Source organism: Pristis pectinata, chromosome 9, assembly GCF_009764475.1.
Source record: "Pristis pectinata isolate sPriPec2 chromosome 9, sPriPec2.1.pri, whole genome shotgun sequence".
NCBI classification, from domain to species: domain Eukaryota; kingdom Metazoa; phylum Chordata; class Chondrichthyes; order Rhinopristiformes; family Pristidae; genus Pristis; species Pristis pectinata.
Window position 1 is genome coordinate 11954341 of NC_067413.1, and position 23432 is coordinate 11977772.

The 23432-nt window shown below is 41.1% G+C and overlaps 1 protein-coding gene across 1 annotated transcript in view; it reads left to right on the forward strand.

Moving 5' to 3' along the window:
* Positions 1–1018: 1018 nt before the first annotated feature.
* Positions 1019–23432, forward strand: part of LOC127574433 (piezo-type mechanosensitive ion channel component 2-like) — a 521253-nt gene continuing 498839 nt past the window's right edge. Inside the window, 1 exon segment of the mRNA XM_052023441.1 lies at positions 1019–1949. Within this exon segment, the coding sequence (XP_051879401.1) occupies positions 1886–1949 (64 nt within the window). The 5' untranslated portion in view covers positions 1019–1885.

Consider the following 23432-nt stretch of genomic DNA (forward strand, 5'->3'; position numbering starts at 1 on the left):
ACTAATGCAGAAACGCTGACCGTCACACAATTACGTTTTCCTCAAAAGTTAGGTTTTAAGTTTAAAAAGAAAGCGTTGGTTTATTCCTCCGTTCAATCGAGATGTGTGTGTGTAAAGCAAAATCCCTACGTGTTCAGTGTCAGGTCGCTTTCCTGTCTGCAATATTGGATGAAGTGACGACGGATTTTTCAGGAAAACCTTCTGAATTCTTCAGATTTCCGGAGCATGAAAAGTTAAAGTGCCTGTGAAGAAAGGCAGCGGCTCGTTCTGCCTCCCGTTTCGATGCGTTCAGATATCTGCAGTTGAAGGACGCTCATTTCCCATGGGGAATTATTGAGCGTAACTCCGGGCGCGAAGTAAAGTCGGGGATAAAGGAAAACCTTGCAGATTACGCCCGACTTCACGGGCCATGGCTCTTTCACCACGGAGCGCACTCTTTTTGAGTAAAAGAACTATACTGATGAAACCTATATATTAGGGATGTCATTTACAACCACAATACATTAATTTCATCAATATCGTTCTTACTTTTTTTTGAACATTTTCCATTTTAAGTTACCTCTTTTTCTTTCATTTTACACTTGTTAGTTAACGAATGAAATTGCTTTAAAATCAACGGTAAAGCGCATTCGTATATTCAGCAACGAAATTCTAATTTATGGACTTGAGACGCAATCTGACAAAAAATGATTGCTATTATTGGGTACAAGGCAGAGACATCAGAATTCAAAAAAAATCCGCTGGAGATCGTTCTAATCTATGCAAGAATTAAAAACAGCTGGCTGTAAATAAATCTCTATTTCTGTTTTGCTTTTTTAAAAAAATTTTTTATAAAACTGGGTTTTGTTAGTTGTCACCACTATCTGCCATTGCTTTGAAGTGTTTATGTTGTACAGATAGTTACAGGTTAATCCGCAGGACCTGCTGATAATTCTCGAGTGCACAACTCAGAGAATTTCCAAAAACTCTGGCACAAGACACGAGTCCTCTCCATCTCGCCGGTCTGCAGATTGGCTTGTGTTCCTACTCCACATATGCATATCGCTTCCTCGATTTGTGAATGGTCGGACTGAACGTCAATCAGCGAGAGGGGGGCGGCGTTTCGCCTGAGTTTCATTGAAGGTGGAGAGGCGAGTGTGGTTCGCAGAGCGGCAGCGAGCGGTCGGAGAATAGACTCACACAGGGCAACAGCGCGTCCACACTAGGAGTTCAATCCAGGACCTGCGGGAATTAAAACTGTGCCCCAGCACCAACCCTGAGGACAGGCAAAACGTGCTCCTGAACGAAAAAAAAATCAATTCTCTTTTTGTGAAATCAATAACCAATAAATTGATCAGCCGGAGTCAACACTATTGTGAATGCTCGGAGGCAGAAATCGGCAGAAAAGGCTGGGGTACCATCAGTGAAACGTGTTGCTGCCTGACCCTGATGAGTCATCCTGGAAAAGGGATCTAACGGCGGAACACCGTAAAGTCCCGCTTTCCAGAAACACACCAGGCACCGGTTCGTCCCCGGGACGCGAAAGTTGCACGGTTTTACCCGGTTCAGTTGCACCAACCCAGCTCTCAGTAAAGGGCAACAACTTCTTGCAATGTCGAGCCCCCCGGGACGCTGTCTGTGAAAATCCTCGGAGTCCATCCGTTGACCAGGTACTCGGATGTGCGGGGGATGCTGGCCAGCTGGTGAGACTGGAAGGTTAAACGCCGAGACAACTTTCCAAGAATACCATGAGAAATTCGCTTTGAAATTCCGCCGGGGTTCAGCCCGAAGTTGATGGAATTTTCTTATTTTCTTTCGCACGTTGCGAATGATAAACCGCGGGCGACCAACAAGTATTTGACCTCCTCCCCGCGGTAGGGTTGAGAAGAGGACCGTCTTACTCACAATGGCATCGGAAGTGGTGTGTGGCCTGATCTTCAGACTGCTTCTGCCCATCTGTTTAGTCGCTGGTAAGAGAGCGTCCAGCTAATAGCCTTTTAAGATCTGCGTTATTTTGAGCAAACCGTCGGAAGTATCCGAGATTTTTTCTTATTTCCTCGCTCTTTATACTTCCTCTCCATAAATGCAAACTTCGCCAAAGGATGCATTGTTTGGAAGCAATTGTTTTAATAAAACTTTTTCTTTTTGAAAGTCTAGTTGTTTAAATGCAATGCTGTAACATTGCGTTTCCAGTAAGTACAATAGCTGGTGGGCACATAATCGTTTTTATGGAGGGAGTTTCAAAAGGGGGAACGGCATTGTAATCGGGCAGGTATCCCTTATCTGCCACCCCTTGAGATCATAGAATTCTAAGTCTAATTGAGATTTAGCCGAGAGACTTTTTTTTTGCATTTTAAAAAATGCACCAAGCGAGATATAAATGCAGTTTAGCTCCGGGTAAACACGACAGCAGATCACGATCTGGTCATCGAATCCGTTTAATCAGGAAGGAACTTTCAGCCAGAGATTTTCCCAAGTGACCTGCCGAGGTAGAAATGGCTGCAGCCTTGAACCAGAATTGGCATTGAAAGCAAAAGTTTTAATTGTCTTTGCAAATGAAGGGAGTTTACGAGATAGCTCCAAACACAGTTAAACTTGACGAACGAGGAATTGCCGGGAGCCGGTAACGCTGTCCTGTCCTCGGTGCAGGACGGAAGGGCCGACTGGCTGTCTCCGTCCCGTTGTCAGGTTCGGACGAAAGCAGTCCCGATTCAGAGGAGGCACGGCGTGGCCGGTGCTAGCAATCCTTGGGCAGAAACGGATCTTTCGATCGTTTCCGACGCAGCCTCAAAGTCTGCAGTTAAACCCCCACTGTTGAGTGAATGGAGGCCGCTTCCAGCATTCTTAGCTCGACCATCCCCGGAATTTCAGGTGTTTCTTTTCCAAATGCCATTCTGATTGAAAGCCACAATTAAAATATAATTACTTGCATTTATATAGCTCCTTCCACGTCTTTAGCTTGGCAGTCAATCAAGTACTTTTGAAAATAGTGTAATATAATAGTGTAGAATCCGTGAGGGCCAATCCATGCCGAGCAAGATCTACCAAATGAACAAACATGATGTTTGTGACATTGAGCGGTATTTCTAAGTAGTGCCACAGAGGCTTTTGCAATAAGTTGTTGTAATACCACATCCGAAAGTTGTGTCTTTGACAGTACAGCACTCCCTCAGCTCTGTACCAAGCCAGCCTAGATTTCTGCACCCCTGTCTCTGGGTTGGGACTTGAATCTGGTTTCTTCTACCTCACTTCTGAATAAGTATTTCATTGAAATATTCCAATTGCTTTTCCCTGACAGAATGCGCCCAAGTTCCAGCTCCTCCTGGAAGTGTTAGTGATGAGCTGAGGAGAGGGGTTTTGTGATAAATGGGATGTTTAAATGTCTGTCAACACAGTTCATGTACAATTACAACTTCCTTTCCTCTACCAGCCTACGCTTGACTGCAATGTATCAGGTAGAAATCCAGACAGGGAGCTTGTTTAAATAAACTTCTCCATTCCGCCAACCCTCCCCCCCTCTTTCCCCCAGCCTCTCATTGCAGAGTTTGCAGTCAGTAACTTTAGAGGGAGAATTTGCTTTGCACTTAAAGGGTTGTCAGGTAACGAGGCTGGACTGCGCTGAGGCACTGCGGCATATGTGATGCACATTGGGCATTTGCCCTGTTTTGTTTAGGGGAGGGTGGTGTTGCACGGAGGGTTTGCAGTCATTCGGGGAGTAGGGCTTTGCAGATCTGGCAGCGCTCCCAACCTTCCTTGTCCAACCACGACCACTGCACCCTGTCCTGTGGGGTGGATGAAGTGTGCGTTCAGGGAGCTCTCACCTGAGGCAGGGGCTTTCATCTGGACTTTCAAATCAGTGGGTCACTCTTGTAAGCTGGAGGTGGGGCTGTTACCTGGGGATAAGACCCTCACCTGACCTCACAGGATAGGGTTGGTGGTTTCACCTGAGCAGGTGAGTTGGGGTTAGGCCATTACCTGAGCACTGGGTGGCCAGTTACTTGAGCCTGTTCAGCCCAGCCCATCTCCTGCAGAGATGGTGGACCCATTGATTGAAATGTTTCGAAACTTGCTAAATTCCGAGAGGGTACCAGAGGACTGGAAAAAGGGAAGACTGAAGGCAGGGAACTATAGGCCAGTTAGTTTAACATCTATTATTGGCAAGATGCTAGAGTCAATAATCAGAGAGGAAATAACTAATCACTTAAGTTGAACATAATCAAACCTCGTCAACATGGATTTATAAAAGGTAAATTCTTTGAGGATCAAGTTTAAAAGAAATTCCACACTGTCTAAGCCTTTCACACTACAGTGATTCTGGTTAATATTGGGGAAGTTGGCACTCTCTACAACTATAAGTATTATTCTTGCACTCCTGTGTAATTTATCTCCTTTTACCTCCTTGTATCCCTTCTGCTGGCTGTCGGCCTGTAGTATTCCCCCAGCAAAGTGATTGTCCCTTTGTGATTTTAAGCTATACCCATGTGGTCTTATTGTAAGATCCTTCTGGGATAACCTCCCTCACCACTGCACTAACGGACTCCTTATTGGAATGACACTGCCTCTTTCCCCTCACCATCACACCTGAAGATTATAAACCCTCGGATTGCTGTTTGCTCATTGTTGCTGCGTCAAAATTCTGGGACACTCTACATATCAGCACTGTGGGAATATTTGCACGACACAATCTGCAGTGGTCCTGGTAAGTGTGACACCATCACTCGGAGGAACTAACGAGGAGGTGGGAGGGCTGTGGGTAGATTTGGAGGAGTGTAGAGGCACACAGTAGATGTGCATACTACGTCAGGGGTATCAAAAACAAGGGGGCATAGGTTTAAGGTGAGAGGAAGGAGTTTCAAAGAGGATTTGAGGGGAAAGTTTTTTTTCCCCACACACAGTGGTTGATATCTGGAACATACTTCTGGAGGAGGTAGTAGGATCATTAAGACATTTAGATAGGTACTTAAATAGCCAAGGCATAGAAAGATGCAAATCTAATACAAGGAAGTGGGCAAAAAGGTTGACTTGGATGTGTTGGATCGAAGGAGCTGTTACTGTGCAGTACAACTCTGACTTGAGGGCAGGGAGGGTCGATAGGAAGGAACCTATAGATGTATATTTAAATTTCCAAAAGGCATTTGACAAGGTGCCACATAAGAGGCTGGTGTGTAAATTAAGAGCTCAAGGTATTAGAAGAAATGTATTGGCATGGATTGAAAACTGACTGTCACATAGAAAACAGAGTTGGAATAAATGGGTCCTTTTGAGGGTGAAGGGATGTAAGTAGTGGAGTACCCCAGGGCCCTAAATTGTTAACTATTTACATTAAAGACCCAGAGGAGGGAATGAAATGCAAGGTTTCCAAGTTTGCCGATGATACAAAAGTAGGCGGAAGGGCATGTTGTGATGAGGACATTGTGATTCTGCAAAGGGATATGGATATAGATTGAGTGACTGGGTGAAAATCTGGTAAATGGAGTTTAATGTAAGGAAGTGTGAGGTCATGCACTTCGGTAAGAGGAATCTGAAAGGAGGGAGACTGCAAATGAGTTCAGAAGGATCCAAGTGTCCTGGTGCATGAATCACAAAAAGTTAGCATGTCGGCCTTTATCGCAAAGGGGTTGAATTTTAAGAATGGGTTTTGTTACATTTACCAGGGTGTAGGTGACACCACATCTGGAATATTGTGGAATATTTTGGTTCCCTTACCTAAAGAAGGATGTAGTAGCATTAGAAAGAAGATTTACAGGCTAGTTTCTGGGATGACATGGTTGTCCTAGCAAGAGAAGCTGGACTATTTGTCTCCGTATTCATTAGAGTTTAGAAGAATGTGAGGTGACTTTATTTAAACATAAAAGTTTCTAAGGGGGCTTGATGATGAGATGTTTTGACTAGTGGGAGAGTCATGAATGAGAGGCTGGTCATTTAAAACGGAGGTGCGTACAACCATCTTTGAGAGGAATGAATCTCTGGAGTTCTCTGCCCCTGAGGGTGGTGGCAGCCAGGTCGTTAAATATATTTATTTATCTCCACCTTGAAAGATCGGGAATTGAGGGTTATGGGGAACTGGCAAAGAAGAGGTGTTGATGCCAGCATAGATCGGCCGTAATCATATTGAATGGCGGGGCAGGTTTGAGGGCCTTGGTGGCCTACTCTTACTTTCTTGTGTTCTTGAATTAGCTGTCAGCTTTGCCACGTGTGAGAAGTGTCGTGGATTTGACACTTGGTTATAAGAAGAAGACAAATTCCAGTCAGTGAAGTAAACTATAAGACCTTCTGTTTAACAAAGCACAATTAGTAAAGAATAGCATTCACGGGTTGGGGCACTGAGTACAAGGGTCAGGAAGTCATGTTGCAGCTATATAAAACTTTGGTTAGGCTGCACTTGGAGCACTGGGTGCAGTTCTGGTTGCCCCATTACAGGAAGGATGTGGAGGCTTTGAAAAGGGTGCAGAAGAGGTTCATCAGGATGCTGCCTGGTATGATATTTAGGGAGAGACTGGACAGACTTGTGTTATTTTCTCTTAGTGTCAGAGGCTGAGGGGAGACCTGATAGAAGCGCACATATATATATAAAAACAATTGAGAGGCATAGATAAGGTAGACAGTCAAAATCTTTTTCCCAGGGTAGAAATGTCAAGTACTAGAGGACATGCACTTAAGGTGACGGGGAAAGTTTAAAGGAGATGTTGGGGGACAAGTTTTTTTACACAGAGATTGGTGGGTGCCTGGAAAGCATTGCTGGGGCAATGGTGGAAGCAGATATGATAGTGGCATTTAAGAGGCTGTTAGATCCCTGCAGATATGCAGGGATATGGATCACGTACATACGGAAGAGATTTAGTTTAATTCCGTGTTGTTTGGCACTGACGTCGTGGACCCCAGGGCCTGTTCCTGTGCTTTACTGTTCTGAGTTCTGTGTTAGCACTAAAACGTAAGAGGGTTCATTGCAGACTTTTCATGTTACTTTCTCTACTTTTGGGATAGAATGCAATGTGATTTGTTTTTGAAGAAGTACAGATACTATGAAATAGCATTTAAATAATGCTGTTTGTTTTGTTTTTCTGTTTATTGACCAAACTATGAATCCATACATTTTTCAATACAATGCAATTTTTAGATAATGTTTGAAAAACTGGTGAACTACCGATTTGGGAACTATTTTCATTTGCTTTATAAGAGCCCATTTCTGCATAGTTTCCTTTCTCTGACATGTAACAATGTGAAATTCAAAACTCAGTCACTACCCTACAAATAACACTTTTTAACCATTGGTTTTCAAACCCATTATTCTGAGAGAAGGTTGGTAGATGTTCCCTCCTTGCCAGGGTCCCCTTAGAAGTGTTCCCACTCCTTGGAATTCCTTGTCCCATTGTCCAAAAAGAGCATTACTGTCAGTGCAGAATGCTTTGTTTGGTGTAAAGTTTCAGAAGTCATATATTAGTCAGTTAACAAATACAGAAATTGGCATTTATTGTTGAATCTCTAAAAGCTGAGGACCCTGAATTTGACAACTTTTCATTTGATTTCATCTACAGTTGATAGTATTAGATATTCTGCTTGTTGGATACGGGTTGCAAGATAATGAGTAAGATAAGATTTCTTGGTCGCACATACATCGAAACACGTAGTGAAATGCACCTTTGCATAGAATATTCCGGGGGCAGCCCGCAAGTGTCACCACACTTCCGGCACCAACATGGCGCGCCCACAGCTTCCTAACCCGTACGTCTTTGGAATGTGGGAGGAAACCTATGCAGTTATGCCTGTGTTCCAGAAGTCCCTGTAGAATTAGTGGTAAGTGTGGAAAAATTATATACAGGTAAAAATAATCCCATTAATTTCTGGCAATATGATACACCAAGGGTTCTGAATTGCTACAGATTGTGGGCTGATTTGTGCTGGTCTACACTAACCTTGCCAAAACCAAATCGTTACTCTCTCCTCCCACACCTTTACGTGCCATATAATCACTGAAGTTATGTAGTTAATACAAATAAATGTTGCCTCTGTTATTTAAGAGTAGTAATTCATTAAATAACAACCATTAGTGGTTTTGTCTTTATCATGCTAGCTTGTTCCAAATAGTATTTTAAATTTCAAACAACTTTTTTGTTTGTCTTTTTATCTCTCTTAATCCATTCTTTCTATCTCTGCTGCCTTTTGCAGTCAATTTGACTAATTCATAAAATGTTGGAAATACTCAGCGGGTCAGGCAGCATCTGTGGAGAGAGAGAAATAGAGACAATGCTTCAAGATGATGACCTTCAGGTTTTTTGCTTTTCGTTGATTCTAATTCACTCTTTTTTCGGTGTTCTTTCTGTTTCATTCTCCATACTTGCAATTAATTGAATAATGAGATAAGTGATTGGAGTCAACGTTGACAAAACCCTAGTGCAAGGTTGACAATGCTGTGCCATTTTCATTTGCGTTCCGTGCAGTTTGTGATGCAAATTTAATATCTAAAAGGTAAGATAGAATCTGAGCCCTTGACATTTCTTGACTACTGGGTTCAACTAATAAATGGTTTTCTTTGCATTACACAGGGTGACATAACCATAGTAACATCATGCAAGGTGGCATAACTTTAATATTTACATACATGTCGCATTTAGGTGACTGATGAACGAGAACATGCATTTATTGTGAATGTGGGATTTCTGTAATATCTGTGTGAAATGGTAATCAGTCTGAAAAAGCCATTTGCTTTGTCTATTGGGGTCTTTTTGTAAATTAGAATTTACTTATTATTACATTATCCCAGCAATTGTCTTGAATTCAGTTTAGAAATAGAACTCAAAGTAGAACCAACTGTTTGTCGAATGAGAGAAACCAGATAAATTTTTGCCCTGATTGTCAAAAAAAAAAACACCTACCTGGTCTTGTACATCTTGAGAGAGATCTTCAATGTGAAAATAAGATTTTATAAAAATTGTGGTATCACTTTGAATTGAAGCTGTACGCATAGACATGTAGCACATGCATGAGAAAAATGTACATGGTAGAGTGAAGTGCTGAGAAAATTTGTACAAGTTTGCTGACTTTAAGCGATTTAGTTTTACATTGTTTTTGGGCAGTAATTGACGACTCAAAATCTTGGCTCCCTACTTTATCCTCTTCCAGGAATCCACTGTGTACTGTCTCTCAGGCAAATCTTTTAACACAAAAAAAGCATACTATTTTTTAAAAATGATCTGCTCTTTATCTGTTTGTGGGAGCTGGCAGCGCAAAATTGGCTGCTGAGTTTCCTGCTTTACAACAGTAACTACGCTCCAAAGGCCTTCATTGACTGTAAAGTGCTTAGGGATATAAAGGGCAAGATTTAAATGTAAGCCTTCCCTTGTAGTACAAAGACATGGCATTTTGAGAAACTTTGTGATTCATTCACAATCTTGTGGCTCTCGATTGAAACCCTAATTCATAACATATTTCACAATGTTAGAAACTACCCAAACCTATTCAGGCACGGAAAATTTAGTCAGTTTGGCTAGCAAAATGCATGCAGGGTATTGGTGGAAATTCTCAGAGAATAAATCTATTGTTTACGTGGCTATGTAAGTCTTTCAATTCTTGCTCAATCTCTGTTAACAGTTCAGTTATTAAACTGGTAAAGTTTAGCTCTTGTTTATTTTTTTTCATTATACTCAACTAAAATTACACACACTGGCAGCTATTAAATTTTCTTTCCAAATAAAATGTTGTAAGGCAACATGAATATTTATTAAAAAAAATAGATGGACATCAATATTAAAATAAAAAGCAAATAGTGTTTTGTATAAGTTATTCATGTTTGCTATGTGTCAATACTGACAAAAATAATTCATTCTCAGAATGGAAAATGTTTATGCATTTATTGTAGATTAAGCATGCAACCCAGATTTTATACAAAACTTCTGGCAGAAAGACTGTGCAAGAATACATGATCTACAATATCTTTGGATGAACTTGTTTCCTATATTTGCCACTGATCAGTGAAATAGCCTGGCAGGAAACAAATTGATTCCTGGGGCATACTTTGCGGCAGGGGTTTTAGCACGAAACATCGATTCCTTTCCTCCCACAGATGCTGCTTGACCTGCTGAGTTCCTCCAGCAGATTGTTTGTTGCTTCAGATTACAGCATCTTTAGTCTTTTGTGTCTCCAGCCTGCTGGAGGAACTCAGTGGGTCGAGCAGCATCTTTCGGCGGGGGGGGGGGGGGGGGGGGAGGAAATTCCTGCAGATTGTTGATTCCTGGGACATCAAGTTGTCCTATGAGGAACAAATAGACTGGACCTATAATCTTTAGAATTAAGAAGAATAAGCAGTAACTTCACTGAAACACACAAAATTCTGAAGCTATTTCACAGGGTAGTCATGAAGTTAATGTTTTCCCTTGGCTGGGTGTCTAAAACTAAGAAATATAGTCTCATAATAAAGGGTCAACCATTCAGATCGGGAATGAGGATTTGTTTTTCATCAATTGGATCGTAATTCTTTTGGAATTCAGCTGTAAGGCTGTGGAGCATTAGGGACTGAGTATATTCAAGCCGGGTAGATTTTTGAATATTAAGGGAATAAAGGGATGTGTGATTAAGGTGGTACTGAGAAGAGATTAGCCATGATCTTGACTGGTAGAAAAGACATGAGAGGCTGAATGGCCTACTTCTTCCAGGAAGCTGGACCTGATGAGATTGGCACGGTCATGTGCTGTCATTGCATTTTGAAATTTTTGAATTAAAAAAAATTAAAACACTGGAAAATATGTAAAACAATTGGATGCATTTTAAATAATCCAACCAAAGAGAGAGAGAGTCATTCCTTGAACCTGTCTCTTTTCTGCAGCCACTTATCTCCATTGAAATGAATGAAGTTGCTGAACCTATGCTGGGTCTAACCTACAGGTTCAGCAGGCAGAACCTGCAAAACTGCTGAGAAACTGCAGAAAGTCTGCACTGCACTGCTGGACTTGGTAAAGAGTTCGGCGTCAGAATGCAGTGGAATTGGGTGGGTGCTGAACCACTTGGAGGTTCAGGACACATCGGTTTTGAACTTCCTCATGGCTACAGTGTTAAACAGTGTCTGTTTCACACAGAACTTTAGGCCTTTGTGTAAATTTTGTCCATTGTGAGCCACGGTATTGTATTTTGTGAATTGTATCTCATTCTTCTGTGATTAGAATACAACATTTCAGTTGAACACTTCAAGGCACTGATCTAAGGATGACACTTGCTTCCAATTCTCCCGATCGCTCTTAGAAGGGAGGTTATTCAACCCACTACTCTTACTGAGATTAGTGAGGACAAAACTCAGACATTTGAAGGACTCTGGACAAGCTAAAATTGAGCAATTAAGTGGTCGCCTTTTGCATCATACACATCTTTGTTAAATGTTTAAATATTAAAATCAAGTATTACATTGAAGCATTATTATGTCTCCTTAAACTGTTCTTGAGTTTTCTCAAATATTAGTGTGACTAGTAACGGAATGCACAACGCAGAATACTTTCAATGAAGAATGAAATGGCATTGCACCTCTCTCCTTGTCTTCATTACCTTCATTCGGTATCCAGTCATTGCTGAGCAAGTTTACATAGCTTGTCAGGCTCTGTAGTTAGTGCTCTGAAAGTTTTGCAAAGTTGTGAAACGTATTCCTTCTGAGATGATCTCTTGAGAAGGTATGTATACTCTAGGTTGCAACTTGTATTTATTAGTTTTTCACCATTGCTCTCAGCAGTAATTTTGACAAAAACAATAGTTGCTTTGGTTAAAGAGCAACTTTAGATGGAATAATTTTGCAACCAATATTACTTTGAAGAGCCCTACATGGCAGAAAATATCCAAAACCTGTATTTGCGGGAGGGGGGAAGGAATCAATAAAGTATTAGCTGTGTAACAAATGAGATCTGTAGCCGTTAGCGTAACGCTATTACAGTGCCAGCGACCCAGGTTCAATTCCCGCCACTGTCTGTAAGGAGTTTGTACGTTCTCCCCATGACTGCGTGGGTTTCCTCTGGGTGCTCTGGTTTCCTCCCACATTCCAAAGACGTACGGGTTAGGAAGTTGTGGGCACGCTATGGTGGCGATACTTGCGGGCTGCCCCAGAACATTCTACGCAAAAGATGCATTTCACTGTGTTTTGATGTCCATGTGACTAATAAAGATATCTTAAGTAGTAATTTTGATCAGCTAATCGTGCTGGATTTTTAATGGTGTTTTTTGGTAGAACCACCTGTTAATGATTTGGAGATTAAGATTGATCGTGTTTTGAGAAATGCATTTCTATCCTTTTGTCTATGCGTATTTACTCTCTTCTTCCCTTGCACAGATTCTAAAATGTTACCTATGGTTCGAAGAATATCCTGAGATGCATTTTGCACACAATAAAACTACAAACATCCAAGTTGTTGCTATTGTAGAATACTTGGAGAGATTCTTGTATATTCCTGGGACATATCCAAGTTCTGACCGATATATCTTGAAACAAGGTGCCTTAGTTTACTGGAAGCTCTGAGCAGCTTTCACCTTGCTGTTTTGTGAGTGTTCCTCAATAAAAGTGTTAGGGCTAGATGAGACATTTTCACCTTTCATACAAAAGTAAGTCCACTACAGTAAAATTAAAACCAGTGTTCTTGGATTTTAAAAAAAGCTGAATTAGCAAGCATTTATATCTGTCAAAGGCCTTGATGGAAAATTTTTCTTTGTAGACTTCTACAAGAAAAGCTGTAGCTATATTTTGATTACAGAAGTTGGAACCATATCTTTCAATGAACAAAATCCTTAACACTCTGACATAAACCAGAAAATGGTGGAAATACTCCATAGGTTGGGCAGCATCTGCGAAGCCAGAAACAGTTAATATTTTAGGTCAATGACCTTTTCATCTGACCTGAGTATTTCCAGCATTTGTAGTTTTTCTTCTGCTTTAGGAATATTACATATTTGACATCAGCAAATGCCTTGTGAACAGTCAACAGTACAAGGGCAAAATGGTGCAAATGCAAAATAATGCAGATGCTGTATGTCTGAGTTAAAACTGGAAAATGCTGGGAATGCTTTGCACATCAGGTAGCGTCTAGTGGAGGCTGAAACGGAGTTAATATTACAGCAGAACTTTAAAAACGAGGGTGCATTTAACATTTATTTCCACTTTTATTGCACTGTCAGTGTGAATGGAAATAATTATGGTCGTGTTTAGCCACTTTTCTTTAGATGGAACATAGAACACTACAGCACAGTGCAGGCCCTTCGGCCCACAATGTTGTGCTGACATTTTTTCCTGCTCTGAGATCTATCTAACCCTTCCCTCCCACATAGCCCCCTATTTTTCTGTCATTCGTGTGTCTATCTAAGAATCTCTTACATGTCCCTAATGTAGCTGCCCCCACAACCTCTACCAGCAGTGAGTTCCACACACCCACCATGCTCTGTGTAAACAAAAAAAAAACCTTGTTTCTGACATCCCCCATATATCTTCCTCCAATCACCTTAAAATTATGCCCCCTCTTGTTAGCCATTGTCGCCCTGGGGGAACAGGTCTTTGACTGTCCACTTGATCTTTGCCTCTTATCATCTTGTACACCTTTCTTTATCTGAAAGCACAGAGGATGCAAATCCATTGGTAACTTCCAAAATCAAATTAAATGATTGAAGGAAAAAATTTTGAAAGAATTAGAGCAGGGAGGAATGCCCAAATAACTTGCTATTTTGCATTCTTTCTTGCACCTAAAGTTTGGTGTTCCATAATTAAGTAGATTTTGGAAAGTTCATAAACTGCATGTCCCATAACTTAATTTTTTTCCCCCCAGTTCTTGGGGTCATTTAACTTAGTAAAATTCTATTTCCGAACTCTTCTGCTACCATAGTGGAACTTTAATGGGAAAGAAACAAGAAAGATTCATATCATTGCTTCCCGATGGTGTGAATCTTTGCTTTTCCTGTAACCTGGATTTGGAGAAAAGAAACCTGTGAGATAGACACAATCATTCAACTGCTGGCTATCAAAGATTGGGTTTTGGTATTGGTTTATTATTGTCACTTGTACCGAGGTACAATGAAAAACGTGTCTTGCATACTGTTCATACAGATCAATTCATTACACAGTGCAGATACATTGAGTTGGTACAGAGTGCATTGATGTAGTACAGGTAAAAACAACAACAGAATACAGATGTTACGGACTCAGTGAAAGTCCCTTTAAGATAGAGAGTGTGTGTGTATGTGTGTGTGGGGCGTGCTTACGTCAATAGAAGATAAAGGACGTAATGATGTTGTTGAAGAGGTCAGAAGAAGAAGAAGAGAGAGAGAGAAGGGAGAGAGACACCAGCCTGCTTGTTTTTCTCTATCGATGGATGAGAAACAATAACTGTGTTTACCACTGAAATCCATGTATGGAAGTTGGAAGTAATCCGGTGGAGTTCACTTTGTTGCTGACCTGTAGAAGGAAACGGGTATTTGTGTGTGGACGACCACGGTTCGGATGCTTTTCGGGGTGAGGAAGTCACTACCGAGTAAACACTGAAGTGTCGTTTGGGTTCCATCGTGGAACATTTGGATTTCGTATGTACTCTCTCTATGTTTTCTACATCTACATCTTATCTTCAGACAATGGTGGTTGTTGAAGAAGCCCTTGCTCATGTTTCACCTTATGGCTTGCGGAACTGAACTTTAAGAACCATTCCGGAACTGGGAGTTTTGGACTTTGTCACACACACACACGAAGAGTTTAGTTTTGGGGTTAATGTTCGAGGTTTAACATTTTTGAATTCTAACATACTAACATTTTTACTTTTATTTTACGTATTACCATAAGTAGTCATTAATAAAATAGTTTTTAACGCTGAATCATGCTCAGTGTGTTTCTTTTGTTGCTGGTTTGTGACACAGAGTAAAGTGTCACAGCTACAGGGAAGTGCATTGCAGGTAGACAATAAGGTGCAAGGTCACAACAAGGTAGATTGTGAGGTCAAAAGTCCATCTCATCGTATAAGGGAACTGTTCAATAGTCTTATCACAGTGGGATAGAAGCTGTCCTTGAACCTGGTGGTACGTGCCCTCAGGCTCCTGTATCTTCTGCCTGATGGGAGAGGAGAGAATGACCTGGGTGGGCGAGATCTTTGATTATGCTGGCTGCTTTGCCAGGGCAGTGAGAGGTATAGCCAAAAACAAAATAATGATGCAGTTCAAAAACAAAAGAAAAATAATTTGTCCTGTGATATGTAAAGCCAATTGAGTGTACTCTCAAACATCATTGTCCCCTGGGTGCGTGTCCAGTAGTGCATTGTGCAGTTTTGCTGTTGTGTTAGGGGATATATTATGGTATATATTCATCGATTACTTTAATCACAGGTTCATTCAGGTTATATAGATTACATAAACCTTGTTCAATAGCAATGTTGAAGTAGGAGGCACATTGATGGGAGGACATATTTCATGGGCAGAAACCAGAAATACAACTTTTGTACTCACCATTGGACGGGATGATCTTTCTGGTTAGAATGCTGATTTTTTTTTTTTGTGTGTCTTTGAGTAGCTGATCAGTGCATCCTGCAGTCGTAGCTGAATAATGTATAGTTCTGGAGCTCATTCACAGTCTTCAGTGGAAAGGGGGAAATGTTTGAGGTATTAACTTGTGATGGGTCACCTTGTGTCTACACAATGGGCAGAATGTCTGCTGAATTTCATCATGTTGCATTTGTTATTGATTAGAAATATGCAGAAACACAAAAACTGCTGGAGGAGGTCAGTGGGAACTATGGAGGGAAATGGACAGTTCACATTTCTGGTGGAGACCCTTCATCTGGACCAAAAGATAGATGAAAGGCAGCCAGTATAAAAAGGTGGAGGGAAGGGGTGGAGCAAGAGTCCAGATGCAGGGTCTTGACCATGTCCCTCCATCGATGTTCTCTCACCTGCTGACTTCCTCCAGCGCTTTGTGTGTTGTTCCAGATTCCAGCATCTGCAGTCTCTTGTGTCTCCAAAAATGTGCAGATATTGTCTCAGACCACTTTTGAACAATCAGGAAACTCATTTGAAATGCATGTCAGACCCCTTGCTGTCCATGAAGGTGAACTGTAAGTTCAAATGGTTTGTTTGTGCCACACATGCTCTGGCTATTTTTTTTACCAGGTTTCAAATGATCTAAATATTACCTGCTTGACAAGACCTTGGAGGTTTATAAAATCATGAGGGGCATGGATGAGGTGAATGGTCACTTTTTTTTCCCCCCTAGGATAGGGGAGTCTAAAATTAGAGGACATAGCTTTAAGGTGAGAGGGGAGAGATTTAAAGGGGACCTGAAGGGCAGCCTTTTCACACAGAGGGTGGTGGGTATGTGGAATGAGCTGCCAGAGAATGTGGTAGAGGTGGGTACAATTACAATATTTGGAGGACATTTGGACAGGCACGTGGACAGGAAAGGTTTAGAGGGATATGGGCTGAATGCAGGCTTAGGTGGACAACTTGGTCGGCACGAATGAGTTGGGCCGAAGGGCCTGTTTCCGTGTTATATGATTCTAAGTATGATCTGAGAAGTTCTCCAGGACCCTGTCTTTGGACTTTCTTTGGGAAGTATTGGTATTAGTTTAGAGCTTTTGATACTGTGCGTTGCATCCAGCGTTGAATCTTATTTAGTTCTAAGAGCCACACTTGTGTGCAACATCTCTACATGTAAAGGTTGACATAGCTAGTGAGTTATTACCATTTTTTGTATTGATAAAGCATCACATGAAGCACTTTGGCCATCAAAATACATAATTTTTCATGGAATAAGAATATAGTATTTTGTTTTGAATCTTGTTCCTAGCATAGCTTTCATACTAGCTTATACTTAAAGTTGTAGTAAACATCTGCATTTTTCCAACAATGTAAATATGCTAAAATACATCTGAGATATTAGTTACAAGGTGCTTGGCAATATTTTACTCTATTAACGCATTTTATAAATCCTCTGGGTAAGGCAAATTTGCTGAAGTTCTATTTTGAATCATAATTGGAATGAATGTGTACTATTATAAATAATTTCCTATTATAATGGTCCTATTTTGCAGCTCTTGCCAGAAGGAAGAGTCAGTCAATGCATTGACAAAAATTTAACTGATCAGCTGATGTGTTTAAATGTTGGTTCAATTCACTACCAGTAAAAATGAAAGCCGAATCTTTCTATTTAATGGGATTCTTGCTTTGATCATTTGGCAGAATTATTAAATGAATTCAATTGACCAATGTTTAATATTCAGAAAGGAAGAAGTCAAGGTTAAGCTGACCTTTGACTGAGATTGAAGAACAACAAGGGACGTAGGACTTGGTTTATTCTGTGGGGCCCATTGTGCCTTCTCCAGTATTCAGTAGGATCATGGTCTCAATGCTGTTTTCCTGCTTGATCTCTCCTTTAATGCAACCCAAAATCCAAAAAGTACAAGTTGTAGTTCTTCTGAATGGTGCACTCTTCTTTCTTAAAACATTTTTAAAAAAATCAAGAAAGAACATGAGAGAACGGAGCAGGATTCGACCCCTCCAACGTCCCAACATTTCCCAAGATCATGGCTGATCGACTGCAACGCCATTTCCTTCAACTACCCCCAAATCCTTTGATTTCCTTTTAATATGCAGACATCTATTAATCTGTGTTCTGAATACAGTTATAGGACAGAGCCTCCACGTAGAGAATTCCACAGATTGGCCACCCTCTGAGTTGAAGAAATTTCTCCTCTTCCCCAGTCTTAATACCAATCTAAGTAGTAAGATTGTGACTGCCCCCCCCACCCCCACCCATCCTAGACTCCGTCAGAGGAGACATCATCCCCACCTCTACCATGTTAAAGCCCCAAGGAATTGTATCCATTTTAACGAGGCTATCACTCATTCTTGTAGACTTCAGAGAAAAGAGGACTAGCCTATGCAGTCCCTCCTCATATGACAGACCTGCCATCCCAGGGGCCAGTCTGGTTGATCTTTGCGGCACTACAGCAAGTATGCCCTTCCTTGGATAAGGGGACAGAAGTTGTGCACAGTACTCCACAGGTGGTCTTACCAAGGCCTGACATCGTTGTAGGAGGACATCTTTACTCTGGTACTCAAATCTTCTTGCAATAGAGGCCATCCTATCATTTGCTCTCTTAATTGCCTGTGGTATCTGTGTGCTAGCTTTCAGTGAGTAGTATGCAAGGGCATCCAGATCCATTTGAACATCAATATCTCTGTCCCTTGCTGTTTTTAAAAAAAAAAATTGCTTTTGTTTTCCGATCGACATGGATGACCTCCACTTGCCATGTTGTTGCCATTCAGTCAGCTTGTCTTACATATCCCCTTGAAGCCTCTCTGCATCCTCATCACTGCTGACATTCCCACTTGGTTTGGTATCACCAAAAAAAACTTGGAAATGTTTAAGTTGATCCCCTGTCAAATTGCTGATGTAAATTGTGGAAAGCTGGGGGCCAAGCACAGATCCTTGTGCTACCTCACTAGTCGCAGCCTGTCAAGCTGTGAAGAACCTATTCCTCCTCTGTTTTCTATCTGTTAACCTGCTCTCAATCCACGCAAGTATGTATTGCCTCCAATTCCTTGTGTTTTTATCTAAATTATGCGTTGCCACTTGTTTTAGTAAGTTGCTTTTGGAGGAGAACACTGCCCTTCAGCTTATTGTTTGATTAATTTGCAGTAGAACTCCAATAATCCACGATTCGGAAATCCCGATGGTTTGACGTCTAGCTTGCTGGGTGCTGATTCTTGCTCTCCCTTCTGCTACTGGGTCTCTGGTTCACATACTCTCTTTAAGCTCACCTGGTACTATTCACCGCACTCCCTTTAAGCTTGCCTGTCTCTGTTTCCCATGCTCCCTTGAAACTTACTGGGTTTACTGGAAAATTTATCATTCTGCTATGTAACGTCTTTTGTTTAAAAAAAAAATTAGTGTGTTGGACTATTAACAGGAATAATATCCAGTTGTCCAGAAAATCTTTCAGTCTGGCCCCACAGAAATCCAGAGTGTGCCAGATTAATGGAGTATTACTGCAGTACCATCCAGACATTAGAATCAGGTTTATTACTAGATTCCTCCTTCAGCCCTTTGCATCTTCTACCTACCACCTCTGAACTTATTACGTCTTGTGCCCCCACCCATCTACCTTCCCCCTCTCACTGGGACTCGCCTATCCCCTGCCTGTGTGTGCTCCTCCCCCTTCCCCCAACTTCTTATTCTGGCTTCTGCCCTCTTATTTTCCAGTCCTGATGAAGGGTTTTGACCTGAAACATCGATTGTTCATTTCCCTCCATGGATATTGCCTTGACCCGCTGAGTTCCTTCAGCACTTTGTGTATTGCTCCAGATTCCAGCATCTGCAGAATTTCTTGTGTCTCTGCCATGAAATTAGTTGTTTTACAGCAGCAAGACATAAAGACCTAAAAATTACTATAAGTTACAAAAATAAATAAATAGTATTCCAGTGCACTGCTGACCACCCCCCCCCCCCCTGCTAAATCTGAGGTCACGTCCTAACTTGCACTAAGTCTCACCCATTCATTGCCTGTGAGCTCACTGACCTGTGTTGGCTTCTAGTTAAATTGCAGAGCTGTGACTGCAGCCCAGTCCATCGCACAAACCAACCTCCCCTCCATTAACTCCGTCTACACTTCCTATTGCCTCAGGAAAGCAACCAACATAATCAAGGACCCCTCCCACCCCAGTCATTCTCTCTTCTTTTCCCCTCTCCCGTCAGGCAGAAGATATTAAAAACTTGTAAGCACATACAACCAGAGAGCTTCTACCTCACTGATAGACTTGAAAGGGCCTTTCATATGTTAAAGATGAATTATTGATCTCCCAATCTACCTCACTGTGGCCCTTGCACTTTTTATTTGTTTACCTGCACTGCACCTTCTCTGTAACTGTAACAGTATATTATGCTTTCCTTGTACTACCTTGATGTACTTGTGTGTGATGTGATATGTGTGGATGAAGTTTTTCAGTGTATCTCAGTACAGGTGGCAATAATAAACCAATACTAAAGCAACCCCTTGATTTTTCTCATAATTTTTTGAAACCCTTCCTGGCTTCACCCTTCCCTTCTCCGATAGTAACCCAGCAACCTTTAGATAACAGTACCCTAGTAGTTTCCGTAGTTAGTCACAATTTAATATACATCATGTACTAATACATTTTCATGTATGTGTGAATAGAGGGACAGTGACATCGGTGTGTGCGTTATTCCTATGCACAACTCCTGTATATGGCACTTAAAATGGCTGGTGAGAGTGGATATCTCAATAGAGCAGAAGCTAAATGATACATTTCTAAGTTGGGTTGCAGCCTATTTTGCTAACTTTCCCTTGTGCACATCCATGCTGTTGCCTCCTCCAGACTTGGCTGTTTCAGTGTTTCTCTGGGACTCCCTTTGATCATAAGTTCATTTGAAACTCTGCTATCTGTACAAGTTCTGCATTCCTGCTCAGCAACACATTCCTTTGAACAAATTCTTGGTCACTACCAATGTCTCCCAATTTGCTTATTTCTGTGAGGTGATTTGAAATATTCCTCCCATAAACACATTGATGAAAGAGAAAAGTATGATAGTGTCTTCAATTCTTCCAATTATTCCAAGACCAAAAATCCATTTTGAGTTGATTTGTAAACACTTGCTCAGTACTTAGTTAACACCTAAATATCCATACAGGAAGCAGTTGAAAGTTTTTTCCAAATCCCCCAGTTTTCTCTTCCTTATCGTGCTTTGTGTATTGCTCTCTCTAAAACACATGTAAGTGGATCTTCTTCATACTTGAATGTAGAGATGTGTGTTCTGGGCTATTATATTGTTTTGTCCACCACACATTTCATAATGAAAGCATCTGACCTGTGCTGAACAAACCAAAGATTAGGTCTGGTTACAGAAGCTTCATTGATATAAAATGGATTTGCATAAAATTTGCACAACATTGATAAACGAGTCAACGACATTGAAGTTCATATATATCCTTGAATTCTTAAAACGATTGGATCTCTTGCCACAATCTAAAAAAAAATCATCTCTTGTGATGTCTTTTAAATATTGTAATTGTACCTGTCTCCAGCACTTCCTTTGGCAGCTTGTTCCGTATACCCACCACCCTCTGTGTAAAGATGTTCCCTCTCGGGTCCCCTTTAAATCTTTCATGAGCAAACAATTTGCAACCTTCAAGTATCTTCGTTGTCTTCCTGCTCAGGTCTTCAGTTATCAGCTGATGGAACAAATAACTCATCTGTCACCTTTGTTGCCAGAATGGTGTTAGAGAGTAGAAAAATCCCAGCAAAATACTGGTAAAACTCAGCAGGTCAGGCAGCATCTGTGGAAAGACAAAAATTAACATTACAGCTTGATAGTGCGCGAGCATGTTGTCTAATGTTGCTTGGTTTGATGCCATTTGCTTACCTGCGGGCTGCTGAAATTTCAGTTAAATGTCTGAGTGTATGAAGGGGTTATCCCAGAATCATTGAATTGTTATGACAACAGAACAAGGCCAAGTCTATGCTAACTTCCAGCAGAAATTTCCCATCAGTCCCATTCCCTTCAACCCATTCTCCTGTGCTGGAAAATCCCCCGTCCCTAGGCTGGAAATCTGCTATGCATGGCTGCGGTGTGTCTTAATTATACACTTGAACATACTGAAAGGTAAGCATGGGTGGCAGAATCTAACACGAGTAATGTCACTGGGAAACACCCCATCTCTCCTATGAAGCAGTTGAAACAATACTTTGCTGACATTACCATGACCCCAGGTTTGCCTGCTGTCAATTACTTTGTATGCCTCTGTCTAACCTGGTGCAAGGCTGATGAGCAGTCTACCCAGAGTGCTGGGGAATTCAGTAAGTTCAAGCTCCCAATGGAAGGCTGTAAGGAAGTTGTTGGCAGAACTTGGGCTTCCTCCAGAGAAAGTCTAGAATTCTCATTTAAAAAGTCCAGGTTATTTTTAATTAGAAATTTAAATTATCCCGTTACCACATTCAAGCTCAAGTTCCAGGTCAGTAGCTCTGGACTCGGGACCACTAATATTCATCTTACAATGGTGAGCATGGACAAGAATCCATTGCTTCTCTGACTGAGAGGCATCAGCGTGATCTCCTGTCAAAGCGATTGGCTAAGGAACCAAAAGGGACAAGAGGGGAAAAATGCGTCCCACTTGATGGGATGGTGGATACAAGTTCAGTTGCAGCATGTCCTGTTTTTGCATTATATTGTTCTAGTATAGAATGGAATGCTCGTTCAGTTGAGATTTGATAACTCTCATATGGAATTGACTGAGGTTTGTATAACAATGCTTTTGCACATAAGCTTATCTAAGCAGCAATGACATTCTTAAAACATTACCACTGGTGATAAGTATTAACAGTTCAGTATTTATGTAATACTCTCTTGTAGACATGAGACTGCAGGTGTTGGAAGCTTTAGAAACAAACTGCTGGAGGAACTCAGCAGGTCGGGCAGCATCTGTGGAGGGAGATGGACAGTCGACGTTTTGGGTCCAGATGAAGGGTCTTCCATTTTGTAGCTGCTGATCAACCATTTGATCAGCCAACGTCAACCATTTTATTCATCTATATGATCACGAATAGCTCTGTGTCATGTTGAAAAGAACAACTATAATGTTGTTCAACATGTCTTTAATATTATGCAAAAGATTAGGCCTGTTAAAATATTACACCTGTTAGGAAAACAAAAATTAATAATAATGGCTACAAGTCAATCCTATCAGTTTAGATAGCTGCACAATCTTCACACTTATCAGATCACTCTTACTAATGGTGAAATGAATCTGTAATTGATAAGTAGCTTTGGAACATGGTCCAAATATATTCAATATGTTGGCTCAACATATCCTTGTGTTTAGATTGTTAGGTCATGCCTGTAGAATGAGTAATGGCCAAATCCTCAGTAAAGTCCTAGTGAGGCAAATGACCAATTAGTAGAGCTTCTCAGGTGCCTATGAAAGTGGTCGGAACTGACCCTAGTACCAGGGACTAAAGAGTTGAGGGAAGAATTATCTGGAGGGTAAATAATTTGCAAAAGGCTACAGAGGGCAGAGGTGAAGTATCTAAACCAAAAAAAAGTTTATTTGCAGAAACTGTTTGAAATCCACCTTGTCTACCGTGGGCATTTTGTTCATAGATGGTGCTGCTTGCAATATCAACGTTAGTTTTCAATTTCAAGATGCAATTGTTATCATTCATCTATTATTATAGCTTTGTCATTACACTGACATATTGATGCTGTCCAAATATTGCTTCAGGGACTAGAGAACATACAGCTGTTATGGTGCAAAGTACAAATGAAGAATGATTTACAAGCTTCCTGTAAGAAGCTTACAGTGAACCCCACTGATTTAGCATAGAGAGCAATTTGTAATAAACACTTAAGTGTTTAATTTCCAGGCTTGGGTGAAATTTTAGTTTTAAAATAACAAAATTCTTATCCTCTCAGAAGGGCTAGTAACGAAAGGAAATGGACTTAAAGT